The sequence below is a fragment of the Colobus angolensis genome, unplaced genomic scaffold (assembly GCF_000951035.1).
Source record: "Colobus angolensis palliatus isolate OR3802 unplaced genomic scaffold, Cang.pa_1.0 Scaffold37, whole genome shotgun sequence".
Lineage (NCBI taxonomy): Eukaryota > Metazoa > Chordata > Mammalia > Primates > Cercopithecidae > Colobus > Colobus angolensis.
Window position 1 is genome coordinate 5373163 of NW_012117043.1, and position 13562 is coordinate 5386724.

Sequence of the window (13562 nt, forward strand, 5' to 3'; positions counted from 1 at the left end):
ATGGTCTCGATCTCCTGACCTCGTGATCCGCCCGTCTCGGCCTCCCAAAGTGCTGGGATTACAGGCTTGAGCCACCGCGCCCGGCCTATTAAAGGAGTTCTTATCTCCTTTTCAGACCAAACCAGCCCTTCCTTTGAGGCCTGAGGTCTGGCTGCCCAGGCCAAGACACCTGTGCTTTCAGTTTTGCCATTAGCTGTAGGTATTAAAGGTATTGAAATTGTGAATAAATCCCCTTCCTAAGAACAGGGAAATCAGTGGCACAAAACTTAAAGATACCAGAATTTTCAGGCAGAGACTGAGCAGTACCAACCAAATATTTTTTGCAGCTGATTGGCTGGCCCTGTCCAGCTGGTCTGATGCTGAAAGTAAATGTTGCATGGTTATGGAAACTGGGGGCAGGTGGTCTGTTTTCCTAGGAAAGACCTGACTGCTCCTTTTTGACAGCCTGGCCAACCAGCCCTTCACCCTCAGAAAATGCATCTCATCAGACTCTGGATAGTCCAGTTCTTGTTGTGGGACCTATAGAGAATTTCCTGAGGGGCACCCCTTGGTTTTCAGGGTCTCTGAGGTTTTGTGTTTCATAAAGGAGGAGGTAAATCAGAATTTTCAGGTCTGACTCAGTGGACAGCTCTCTCCAGGCTTATTGTCATAACCCTTAGCTCCTGTCCCTTGGCCTGATGAACGTGGGTGGAGCCAGTCAGTGCTGTCAGACCTTCCTTGGTTTCTTTCTTTTTCCATGGTCATAGGACCTTTCTTGCTTTACTTTACCCCTCCCCCAGTGCCACAGTGTTGTAGAGTCACAGGGTTGTTGGGTCAGGCTCTTAGAGCCCACACTCCCACCCTTGCTTTCCATATCTGGGATTCCCCAGGCAGTCCTTCTAAATTCCTCCTTTCCAGTTGCTCTCCTTAAAATAACAGAACTGCTGAGAGTGGAGGTCACTCCACACGTGTTCTGCTCAGGTAGATTCTTAGTATCATTTGTTCTTGGTCGTGGTTTAAGGCAGTATTGTAGGCTCCTTTGCAGTTTGACCATAGCTGATACTTTTTCTCTGGATCCTGCTGTCTTCCCTCTATAGTTGCTGTGTAAACCTTCCATTCACCTCCTCCATTTAAGCAGCTGTGTTACCAGACTTTGTCATGGACTCTGGCCTCATGGTGCTGCTGCACCCCAGCACAGTCTGCAGAAGCCTTCCCTCATTTCACTTATGGGAATTATCTGGGCCTCATTTAGCTTATGGGTTTCTAGGTGATGTCTGCACTTTGAGATGGGTCGGTAATTTTGCAGAAAGACAAAGGGCAGAGGGCACTTGAGTAGTTTCTTCTGATAATGGGCTTGCCTGCCCAATTACTATATATCATCACTCTGTTGTTTCCCCTAAAGAGACATTTGGGAAGTTACTGGAACTCTCAACTGCTATTTTGGAGGGCTCACATCCAAAGCTCTAGGCTCCTGACAGGTGCATAAAGTGGAAGGTTCTTTGGAACTAGGATACAGATGATCGTTTAAGATCTGCACTACTTTTAACAAGGACAAAAATTGATTTTTAAAATTTCAAATTATATTAAATGATCTTATGGGGACCCTTGACACCCATGGCTGCCAGGTAGGGCTGCTTCCTGCACTGCAGGAAGGGAGAAGACCTGCACCAGCACAGAAGAGGACCATGCCAACGAGCTCAGGGTGGCTTGTCTATGCTGCCTCCCAGCTTGCTCTGCTTTGCAGAGCACTTTGAGGATAAAGCAGCATACTGAGTTAGCAGATGCTTGTCTTAGTCTAGTGAGTATTCCTTGCTTTGCCTTGCCTTGCCTTGCCTTTTTCCTTTCCTTTCCTTTCCTTTTTCCTTTCCTTTGACAGGGTTTCACTCTTGTTGCCCAGACTAGAGTGCAATGGAGCGATCTCAGCTCACTGCAACCTTCACCTCCAGGGTTCAAGCAATTCTCCTGCCTCAGCCTCCCGAGTAGCTGGGATTACAGGCATGAGCCACCACGCCCCGCTAATGTTTTGTAGTTTTAGTAGAGATGGGGTTCACCATGTTGGTCAGACTGATCTCAAACTCCTGACCTCAGGTGATCCACCTACCTCAGCCTCCCAAAGTGCTGGGATTACAGGTGTGAGCCACTGCTCCTGGCCAGGCTGTGTATTTCTTTAGGAACTGGAAATGATGGATATTCTTTGCTTTCCATCTTTTCTGTTTCTTTTCTTTTCTTTTTTTTGAGACAGAGTTTTACCCTGTTGCCCAGGCTGGAATGCAGTGGCATCATCTCAGCTCACTGCAACCTCTACCTCCTGGGTTCAAGCAATTCTTGTGCCTCAGCCTCCTGAGTAGCTGGGATTACAGATGTGTGCCACCATGCCTGACTAATTTTTGTGTTTTTAGTAGAGACGGGGTTTCACTGTGTTGGCCAGGCTGGTCTCGAACTCCTGACCTCAAGTGATCCACCTGCCTCGGCCTCCCAAAATGCTGGGATTATAGGCATGAGCCATCATGCTCAGCCTGCCTTCTGTCTTTTCATAAACCAGGTAAAAAATATGAAATATAGGCGAATAGAGATGGGAAAACATTTAGATTGTTTTGATGTTACTTTTTGAGAGACTATAAAATAGAGATTAAGAGCATAAACCTTAGAGCTAGACTGCCTGGATTCAGTTCCCAATTTTGCCACTTACTGTCTGTGTGATTTTTAGGTAAGTTCCTTAACCTGAATTTCCTCATCTGCTAAATAGCAGTAACAATAACAGTCTATCTCAGAGGGTTGTTGTGAAGATTAATTGTGAACATTCATCCTGAATTAATGTACGTGAGTGCTTACAAACAGAACCTGACACCTAGGGTTCTGCAAGTGTTAGGTATGATCATCATCATTTCTATTTTGACTGTTGTGTGGGATTTTGTCATGCTTGAAGAATTCCTTTCAAACCTGGAATGCCCTAAAGCAGTGGTTCTCAAATTTTATCAGGCATCAGAATCACCTGAAGGGCTAGTTAAAACACACGTTGCTAGACCCCCAGAGTTTCTGATTCAGCAGGTCTGAGATGAGGCCTGAGAATGAGAATTCCTAACAAGTTTCCAGGTTATGTTAATACTGCTAGTCTAAGGATCACCCTTCGAGAACCACTGCTCTAGAGAATGGCAGGACATGCAAGGGAGGAAATGTTTCCTTTGCCTTTTGTGTTGTGACAGAGCTCTTGAAACAGCAGCAGGGCTCATCCACGGTGTTGCATGAGAACACAGCAAGTGATGCAGGAGGCACTGCAAATGGTAAGTGAACTACCTAGATCCTTTTCATCAGGTTCTTGTAACGCTGTCCTTGGCAACACAGTGATACATATAGGGAAGTGTGACCTTGAGGTCAGGCACAACTCCACCTCAAGTCTGACTTTATAGTTACTTGTATGGCAAGCTGTTTTACTGTTTCTGAGCCTCAGTTGTCTTAATCTGTAAAATGGGGACAATAATTTCTGTCTCATGAAGTACATATTAGCTCCATGTACAGAGCCATGTACAAGTACTAACATTTTCAAATACTTAGCAAATGTTAGTCCTCTTCCCTTTATAGGACTGCTGGCAGGAAGGAATGAGATAGCATATGTAAAATGCTTGGCATACATTAAAGGGTACATCCCTTCCCCACCCAAATTCCTTTCCTGGAACTCCAACTTAGAAACATCTAACAAGTGGAGAACAAGATGGTCCCCAAAGTAAATTTGTGCATTTTGTTTTCATGGTTGCTTGCCTCCTATTTTATGTGCCCTTTCTTTCTTCTGCTTCCTCTGTCTCCCTTGAGCCTTGGCACAAGCAAGGTTTCCTGTAGCTTCACCTGGCACTGAAAAGCTTCCAAGACCCCAGAAGCAGCTGTTGCAAATACAGGTGGCCTGCAGACTGCCACCTGGCCCCCTGCTCTCATGGGAAGAGGGGAGCTAATGCATTGCACACTTCAGGGACCACTGATTGGCCTTAATTTTTTTTTTTTTTTTTTTTTGAGACGGAGTCTCGTTCTGTCGCCCAGGCTGGAGTGCAGTGGCCGGATCTCAGCTCACTGCAAGCTCCGCCTCCAGGGTTCATGCCATTCTCCTGCCTCAGCCTCCCGAGTAGCTGGGACTACAGGCGCCCGCCACCTCGCCTGGCTAATTTTTTGTATTTTTAGTAGAGACGGGGTTTCACAGTGTTAGCCAGGATGGTCTCGATCTCCTGACCTCGTGATCCGCCCGCCTCAGCCTCCCAAAGTGCTGGGATTACAGGCGTGAGCCACCACGCCCGGCTGGCCTTAATTTTTGAACTCTATTTTAAGGCAACCTTTCTCAGTTTTTTTTTTTTTCGTTCTAATAAAGTTAATTCTTTCAACTGCTTTTAGATCAAAGGCACTTAGAAGAACAAGAAACTGACAGTAAAAAAGAAGATAGTAGTATGCTTTTGTCCAAAGAAACTGGAGATCTCGGAGAGGATACAGAGAGGTAACAGGAAAAGCTGGACTTTTGAAAGGATTTTAAAAATTGTATTAGTTTATATTAGTTGTTTTCTAATATTGACAAATAAGAAAGGAAAAAAGTGGTCCTCTTTCATACTATCCTAATGGCCCCTATTCCTAAAGGGTTACTTTTTTTTGCTTTAAAAATGTTTAATTGTGATACAATGTATATAACAAAATTTACCATCTTAATCATTTTTAAGTGCAAGCTCCAATCACATTAATAAATATATTCACATTGTTGTGCAAGTAATGTCCCAAACCTTTTCATCTTGCAAACTGAAACTCTATACCCATTTAAAAACTCCCCATTTTCTCCGGGCACGGTGGCTCACGCCTGTAATCCCAGCACTTTGGGAGGCCGAGGTGGGCGGATCACGAGGTCAGGAGATCCAGACCATCCTGGCTAACATGGTGAAACCCCATCTCTACTAAAAATACAAAAACTTAGCTGGGCATGGTGGTGCATGCCTGTGGTCCCAGCTAGTCGGAGGCTGAGGCAGGCGAATGGCGTGAACCCAGGAGGCGGAGCTTGCAGTGAGCCGAGATGGTGCCACTGCACTCCAGCCTGGGCGACAAAGTGAGACTCTGTCTCAAAAAAACAAAAAACAAGGAAAAAAACTCCCCATTTTCTCTTCTTCCCACACCCTGGCCACCACCATTTTGCTTTTTGTTTCTGAGTTTCACTACTGTTGATACTTTACGTAAGTGAAATCATACAGTATTTGTCTTTTTGTGACTGTCTTATTTTAACTTAGCATAATGTCCTCAAAGTTCATCCATGTTGTAGCATGTGTCAGCGTTTCCTTCCTTTTTAAGGCTGAGAAATATGTTTCATTTATCCAGTTGTCTGTTGATGGATATTTAGGTTGATTCCACCTTTTGTTATGGTGAAGAATTCTACTGTGAACATGAGTGTACGGATATCTCTTTGAGATCCTGCTTTCAATTCTTTTGGATATATACCCAGAAATGGTATTACTGGATCATATGGTAATTCTATTTTTAATTTTTTGAGAACTGCCACACTATTTTCCATAGCAGCTGCCTCATTTTACAGTCCCACCAACAGTGCACAAGGGTTTCAGTTTCTCCACATCCTTGCCAACACTTGCTATTTTCTCTCTCTTTTTGTGGGGGTGGAGGCTTTTTTTTTTTAAATATAGTAGCCATCCTAATGGGTGTGAGGTGGTGCCTCACTGTAGTTTTGATTTTCCCTTCCCTAATGATTAGTGATTTTGAACATCTTTTCATATGCTTCTTGGCCATTTGTATATCTTCTTTGGAGAAATGTCTGAGTTCTTTGCTGTGTGTGTGTGTGTGTATGTATGTATGCATATATGTGTGTGTGTATGTATACATATATATATGTATGATCTATATATATACAGGTATATATGTATACATATATGTATGATATCTATATATACATATATATGTATGATCTGTCTCTCTCTCTCTCTCTCCATATATATATATATAAATATAAATTAGAGATGGGCTGTATGTTGCCCAGGCTGAACTTGAAGTCCTAGGCTCAAGTGATCTTCTTGCCCCATCCTCCCAAGTTGCTGGGATTACAGGTGCAAGCCACCATGCCTGGCTCTTTGCCTATTTTTTAATAGGGTTATTTGTTGTTATTTTCTCTTGAGTTGTTTTTAGGGTTTTGTTTGTTTATTTTTACTTCATTTTGTTAGGCAAACACAGTTTCAGTCTCTTTCAAAACATTTTAGTTAGAGGCCTTAGAAGAGAAAATGGGGGCAGTCATCCAGACAATTCAGTCTAAAAGTACAAGGTTGCCTCAAGAAACCTGACTTTGTTCCTGATTTGGAGCTCTCTTTTTACCTGTGTTGTAGGGTAAACTACTTCAGGTCACCTCCTCTGTCTTATTATTCGGGGCCAGGACTAGGTTAAGGTGAGCTCAGGAGATACACTCCTTGGATACAAAATTGAAGGGAGCAACAAAAAAACTCAGTAGCAAGATAAGTAATATTTTAGTGCAATTTTTTTTTTTTTTGAGACAGAGTCCCATATTGTTGCCCAGGCTGGAGTGCAATAGGGCATGAACACCGCTCACTGCAGCCTTGACCTCCTGGCCTGAAGTGATCCTCCTGCCTCAGCCGCCAAGTAGTTGGGTCTACAGGCTCATGCCAACATGCCTAGCTAATTTTTGTATTTTTTGTAGAGATGGGGTTTTTGCCATGTTGCCCAGACTGGCCTTAAACTCCTGAACTCAAGTGATCCACCCACCTTGAACTCCCAAAGTGCTGGCATTACAGGGGCCGGGCACAGTGGCTCACACCTATAATCCCAGCCCTTTGGGAGGCCGAGGTAGGTGGATCACTTGAAGCCAGGAGTTTGAGGCCAGCCTGGCCAACATGGCAAAACCGCATCTCTACTAAAATTATATTTTAAAAAAATTAGCCAGGCATGGTGGCACACACCTGTAGTCCCAGCTACTCAGGAGGTTGAGGCAGGAGAATCGCTTGAACCTGGAAGGCGGAGGTTGCAATGAGCTGAGATGGTGCCAGGGCACTCCAGCCTGGGCAACAGAGCGAGATTCTGTCTCAAAAAAAAAAAAAAAAAAATTAAGCTCTTTTTACGTGATCAAAAGTTAGCTACTGTTATTGTTGTCTCTTCCTTTTCCAAAAGGGCCAGCAGTGCTGACGACAGATAGATGCTCCACAGATGCTCAGTCATCTCAGTGCTGTGAATGATCAATCTAGGCACCAAGCCAGAGTGGAAGATATTTTTTCAGATGGGCAGGATTTTCAGGCCTTCTTAAAATACTCTACCCTGCATCTTCTAGCCTTTTCTTGGGAAAACATGTAGGAAAGCATGTATAGTTCTAGCCTCGGGTAGAAAACTGACTCAGTGACCTAGAATTGAGAACAGAGTCTACCATCAGACTTGGGGAAGCAGTGATCTTAATAGGTGCTGAGGCTTTTTGTCAAGGGGTTAAAGGACTGTTTTAGTGCATATTTCTTCTTTCTTTCTTTTTTCTTTTTTTTTTTTTTTTGAGACAGTCTTACTCTGTTGCCCAGGCTAGGAGTACAGATCTCGGCTCACTGCAGCTGCCACCTCCTAGGCTCAAGCTATTCCCCTGCCTCAGCCTCCCAGGTTGTTGGGATTACAGGTGCATGTGACCATGCCCAGCTGATTTTTGTATTTATAGTAGAGATGGGGTTTGACCATGCTGGCCAGGGTGGTCTCAAACTCCTAACCTCAGGTGATCCACCCACCTCGGCCTCCCAAAGTGCTGGGATTACAGGTGTGAGCCACTGCGCCCGACCAGTGCATATTTAAGTCAGATCTAAGTGACCTCTACGACTCCAGACACAATCTCACTGAACTCTCATTTTTTCATACGTATAGTGAAAGCACAGGTTTTAAGGTCCCTTTCTACTCTAAAGTGTTATGCATCTTTGTCAAGGGAGATGGGAAATGACTGTTGTCTCCATCCTCTTCACTTGTCCTTGAACAGAGCTCACTCTACTCTGGATGAGGACCTGGAAAGATGGCTGCAGCCACCTGAGGAGACCATGGAGCTACAAGACCTTCCCAAGGGCTCTGAAAGGTTATTGTTCCCCAAGAGGGAATCCTTTTTTTCTTTTTTGGGAAGTGGGGCTAAGTTTTAGACTTCTTGGAGAATGAATGCCTGGTGATGGCATTACATTGATTTAGATAAGCCAGTCCTGACTCCACCTGTCTGCACTCATATTTGCCCCTCTTCCTCTGACCACCCACAGTACTCAAGATATTGATTAGCAGATTCATATCAGTATAGACAGAGGCTTCTAAGTTTGCTGTATCTTGACCCTGCTACCTTTGACATTTTCATCAGTCATTTGAATGAAATCAGAAAAGGCATGCTTATCAAATTTTTAGATAACACAAATCTAGGAATGAATGCTGATGTGATGAGTAATAGTCTGAGGATTCAAAATCATCTTGACAGGTGGAAATGTTAGATTCTGTAAAGGATAAAGGTCAAAGATCCAAAATTACAGAATGTGTGAGACCTGGTCTAATTTAAGTTTTCATCAGAAGCTTCTGCTCACTATAATTTTACTGAGGGCAAGAAGTATGTCTTATTTTTGTATGCCCAGAACTGAGCCATGCATCTTGAGACATGATGAGAAGTCAAGAAATTCTTCCTGAGGAAGGCATGGGCAATGACTCTGTGAGGCCTGTTTGATGAAATGCTGAAAAGGTCAATGCAGCATTGATGCTGGATATACAGAAATGTACTGTCCAGATGACAGTAATATGCTGCTTAGAGGAGTCCTAGGACCCATGTGGGGCTCCATTCTGGGCGTCACATTTTAAAAGGGATATTAACAAATACGAGTGTGGCCACAGAACAGTCAGAGATCTGGAAACCATGTCATATGAGAACAGCTGAAGGAGCTGAGAAGCTCAGCCTGAGAAGAGCAGATGGAATGGAGAATTTGATAGCTGCCCTCAAATACCTGAAATATTGTGAAGTGAAGAGAGTCAGCTTACTTTTCTGCCCCAGAAGACTGATTAGTGACTAGAAATTGCAGAGTAACAGATTTTTATTCAGTAAAGCACAAACCTAATAGCCACAGCTATCTGATAAAGGGAACAGCTGCCTGCCTTTACACTTACTTTAGTAATGGTTACTGCTACTCAGGCAGTGGCTGGATGATTCCCTGTTTCGGGCATTTGAACGGGGGCAGAAGACAACCCAAGGGCCTCCTCCAACTCTTGAGCCTGTGATTCTATTAGTGGGAAAATATTAAGAGGGGAAAAATCCTTTTCACTGTAGCTGGCTTTATTTTCTCTCTCATTTTACATATTTTGTTTTGACTATCCACCACATGAAAACAGAATAATGCCTAAACAATGTTATTTTGGTTCAACCAGCATCCACCGAGCACTGACAATGTCCAAAGCACTGTGCTAGGGGCTGGAGGTACCACGAAGAGGGATAAGATGGCTCCGCCTATAAGGAGTTTCCAGTTGGGTCGAGGGGATGGTTTCTGCTTAATAGATTGACAAACGTGGTCTTAAATTATTTACATATTTCACTTAGGAGAGCGTTTCGGGAAATGAAGATAAGATGATAAAATAAATGATGGTTTTGAAAAGGACACCAATCAAAATTTAAGTAAAATGCCTTTTTTTTCCTTTGAGGCAATGTAGCATAGTGGTTGAAAGCAGAGTCTAGGGCAGACTGAGTCTGAGGTCAGATTCCAGCTCTAGGAATTATTAGATGTGTAATTTAACTTCTGTGTGCCTCAGTTCCTCATTGCTTAATGGGAACTACCATATGGCAGTGGTAACTACCTTATATAGTTATAATTAAATGAGTTAAATTATAGCACTTAAACCAATGCCTGGTCCATAGAGAACACTCTTGTTAGTGCTAGCTATTATATTTTTGTTGTTGTTTTTTTTTTGTTTTGTTTTGAGTACAGTCCTGTTTTCTTGGCTGTTGTGCATATGTTTTGATTCCCCAAATCATTGTTGTTACAGGGAGACAAATATCAAAGATCAAGAAGTTGGTGAAGACAAGAGAAAAAGGGAAGATAGCATCAAGCCAGAGAGAAGGAAATCAGAGAGTGTTTTAGGGACTTCTGAAGAAGGTATGAATTAATGAGTGTTTATAATGTAGTCTGTAGTCCTTGGGCTTTGATGTGCATCAAAGTTATTTAGAAATGTTTCCCAGATGCTATACATAATCCTCCTGCCTTTGATAATTTATTTTTCCCTGCAGTTCAGCCCAGGTTTTCTGTTAATTGCCAATCATAGCTTTATCACAAAAACAGTAATAACATCCATTCTATTTCCAAAGCAAGCTTTTGCCCAGTGTCATCATCATTATCTTGCACATTGTCTGGAGAGACGTTTGCTTCTTTTTTTTTTTTTTAAGACAGTTTCACTCTTGTTGCCCAGGCTGGAGTGCAGTGGCACGATCTCAGCTCATCGCAACCTCTGCCTCCTGGGTTCAAGTGATTCTCCTGCCTCAGCCTCCCCAGTAGCTGAGATTGTAGGTGCGCGCCACCACGCCCAGCTAATTTTTGTGTTTTTAGTAGAGACGGGGTTTCACCATGTTGGCCAAGATGGTCTCAATCTCTTGACCTCAGGTGATCTGCCCACCTTGGCCTCTCAAAGTGCTGGGATTATAGGCGTGAACCACTGCATCCAGCCGATGTTTTGCTTCTAATTGTCCAACATCTTCAAAAGAGTTTTAAATTTAGCTCACATAGATGCTTCAAAATCCAGTAAGAAATCACATTTATGGACTTTAAATGGAGTCTACAAGTAATGTGAAAATTATAAATTAACCTTAATTTTAAAACTATTCTGATAGAGCTTGAAGGCTTCTGATATGCCCTTTATAAAAATGCTGTCCCATATTTAAGTTCTTCCTACTCAGGGAAGTAAGAGACATTAACTCTTTCAGATCATCTGGTATTCCTTTCATCCCTTCCTGATTTCCTTCTCATTCTCCCCATCTCTGCCCTGCTTTGTGCCCCAGAATGCTGACTCTAGTGGACTGCATCTCCTGCACTTCCTGTTTGCCAATGACAGGCCCCAGCAGAAGATTAAGGGGGCTAGAGAGAAGTTGGGGGTATTACTTTGCCTCCCTGCTTACTTCAGCACCTTGTACCTTGTAGAACTGGTGTCCCTCCACAAGTGCGGCTTCTGTAGGCAGCCCATTCATCCCAATTCCAGCTCTCATTAGGCTCTGGTAACTGACCTCTCATCTCCAACACTCAGTTCCTTCAGACTTAGGCTTCCCACTGCTGCTAATCACTGGATGCCTTGACATTCCTTGTTTGTTCCCTTAACTCTAAATAAACCTCTGTATGTAGTCACTTCATTAAGGATCTTTATTTGAACCAGCCATGGGTACATTCTGTCTCCTCCAGAACCCTGACTGCAATAGGGCCTAGAGCATGTAGATATTTAGCTATTAATAGTATTGATTTCACTGAGAAGATAATACAGGGACTTTGTGAATTAGTGTCATTAGTGTCCATTGCTGTGGCAGAAAACTATAGAATGTTAGGAGGGGAACCCATAAACTGTGTTTTTAGAAAGAGTCTATCTGGCAGAATATAACAACCATTGTAGGTAAAACAGTCTACCCTAAATGAGAGGGAGCACTAATATGAATACTGGCACCCTTTGACCTAGAAAACAATCGTGTTGTTTTTTCCTTCCTCTTATATTTCATTAAGATGAACTAAAACCCTGTTTTTGGAAGCGACTAGGTTGGTCCGAAACATCCAGGTAATGAGATATGAGACGTTTGTAGATCAAAAGTCATGTTTATAGACAACAGAAGCAGAATTAAAAACATTTACCAGTGTCTAAATACACATTAATGACAAAGACTTGAATTTAGACAAAGTTGCTCAATTTTTAAAATGTTACTGTTTATAGTTAATTAAAATGTAAAGTGAAATTAATGCCAACTTTGATTAAATAAGTGATAGAGTCAGCATAAGAACAGTTTTAGGCTGGGCGCGGTGGCTCACACCTGTAATTCCAACACTTTGGGAGGCCGAGGTGGGCAGATCACCTGAGGTCAGGAGTTCGAGACCAGCCTGGCCAACATGGTGAAACCCCGTCTCTACTAAAAATACAAAAATTAGCCAGGCATAGTGGCAGGTGCCTGTAATCCCAGCTACTTGGGAGGCTGAGGCAGGAGAATCACTTGAACCCAGGAGGCAGAGGTTGCAGTGAGCGGAGATTACGCCATTACACTCCACCTGGGGGACAAGAGCAAGACTCTGTCTCAAAAAAAAAAAAGAACAGTTTTAATATGGAGAGAATACAGAAGATGCTGCTGTGAATTGCTTTTTAGTAATTTTGCCTTTCCATGACACACTGTTGGTCATAATCGCCCTTGATTATAAAGACCAAAATCCCTTTCCCTTGAATTTAATTGAGTAGAAAGAGGATGTGGTTTGTGTCTTTGAAAAACATACACACCAACTTGAAACTTCCTTTTTTGTTCTTTAAAAAACATGTGCATAGGATAATCGTGCTGGATCAGAGTGACTTGTCAGACTGACTGTAATTGGATCGTAGATGGACTCCTGGCCTGAGTTTTAAGTGTCCTGGTTGTGAGCTACTTTCTTCTCTTTCTGCTTCAGTTGCTATCAGGGCAGCAGTTCCAGTTCTGTAAGTCTCCCTTTGTTCAGCTGCCACAATGGACATCATCGTTTGGCCCTCTCTGTTAGCAGCACATTCAACCATTTGTTTTCAGTCAGATTTCTGAAAAGTGAGAGGTAGTTTTGATTGTAAAAATTTTTGGTTGTGCCTAGAATGGCTTTGGTTTTGTTGATGTTAATTTTCAAAAACTTTAACTCGTGTTATATAATAAAATGTTTACTTTTAATAACAGATTTCGCTGTGTAAGATATGTTTATGAATTTGAGTTATTGGGAGTTGTGGGGAGAACTGCCATCCAAAGAGGCTTCAATTTCTGACAAATATGCAACTACTGCTACCACCCATTATACATACTGGTACCAGTCATCTGTGTCTCATAACAGAACTGCAGCTGAGAGTGCCATATTCCCATTCCAGCTAGAATTGGCTCACACAATCAAAGTATAGGTAGTGGCCAGATGTGGTGGTTCACGTCTATAATCCCAGCACTTTGGGAGGCCAAGGCAGGAGGATTGCTTGAGCCCAGGAATTCGAAACTGGCCTAGGTAACAGAGGGAGTTCCCTGTCACTATAAAACATTAAAGAATTAGGCAGGCATGATGGTGCATGTCTATAGTCCTAGCTATTTACAAGGCTGAGGTGGGACGATCACTTGAGCCCAGGAGGTTGAGGCTGCAGTGAGCCATGATTACACCACTGCACTCCAGCTTGGGTGCAGAGTGAGACCCTGTCTCCAAAAAAAAAAAAAAAAGTAAGTATAGGTAGCAATAAAGTCCTAAGATAGTTTGAACTCATTAAGGTGAACAAATATTATCTCCATATATTTTGTATTGTACCACTAAGATCATAGCATTGTCTCTAATTTAGCCTGTTGTAACCACTGGCCAGATGCACATGTGCAGTTTTTTTTGTTTTTTGTTTTTGTTTTTTTTTGAGACAGA

General features: G+C 42.7%; 1 protein-coding gene across 1 annotated transcript in view; it reads left to right on the forward strand.

Moving 5' to 3' along the window:
* Nucleotides 1-12852, forward strand: part of TEX14 (testis expressed 14) — a 167127-nt gene extending 154275 nt beyond the window's left edge. Inside the window, exons 26-31 of the mRNA XM_011953776.1 lie at nucleotides 3183-3260; nucleotides 4354-4453; nucleotides 7952-8044; nucleotides 9970-10079; nucleotides 11682-11733; nucleotides 12484-12852. Coding sequence (XP_011809166.1) covers nucleotides 3183-3260; nucleotides 4354-4453; nucleotides 7952-8044; nucleotides 9970-10079; nucleotides 11682-11733; nucleotides 12484-12520 — 470 coding nt within the window. The 3' untranslated portion in view covers nucleotides 12521-12852. The remainder of the gene's footprint in view (nucleotides 1-3182; nucleotides 3261-4353; nucleotides 4454-7951; nucleotides 8045-9969; nucleotides 10080-11681; nucleotides 11734-12483) is intronic.
* The last annotated feature ends 710 nt before the right edge of the window (nucleotides 12853-13562 follow it).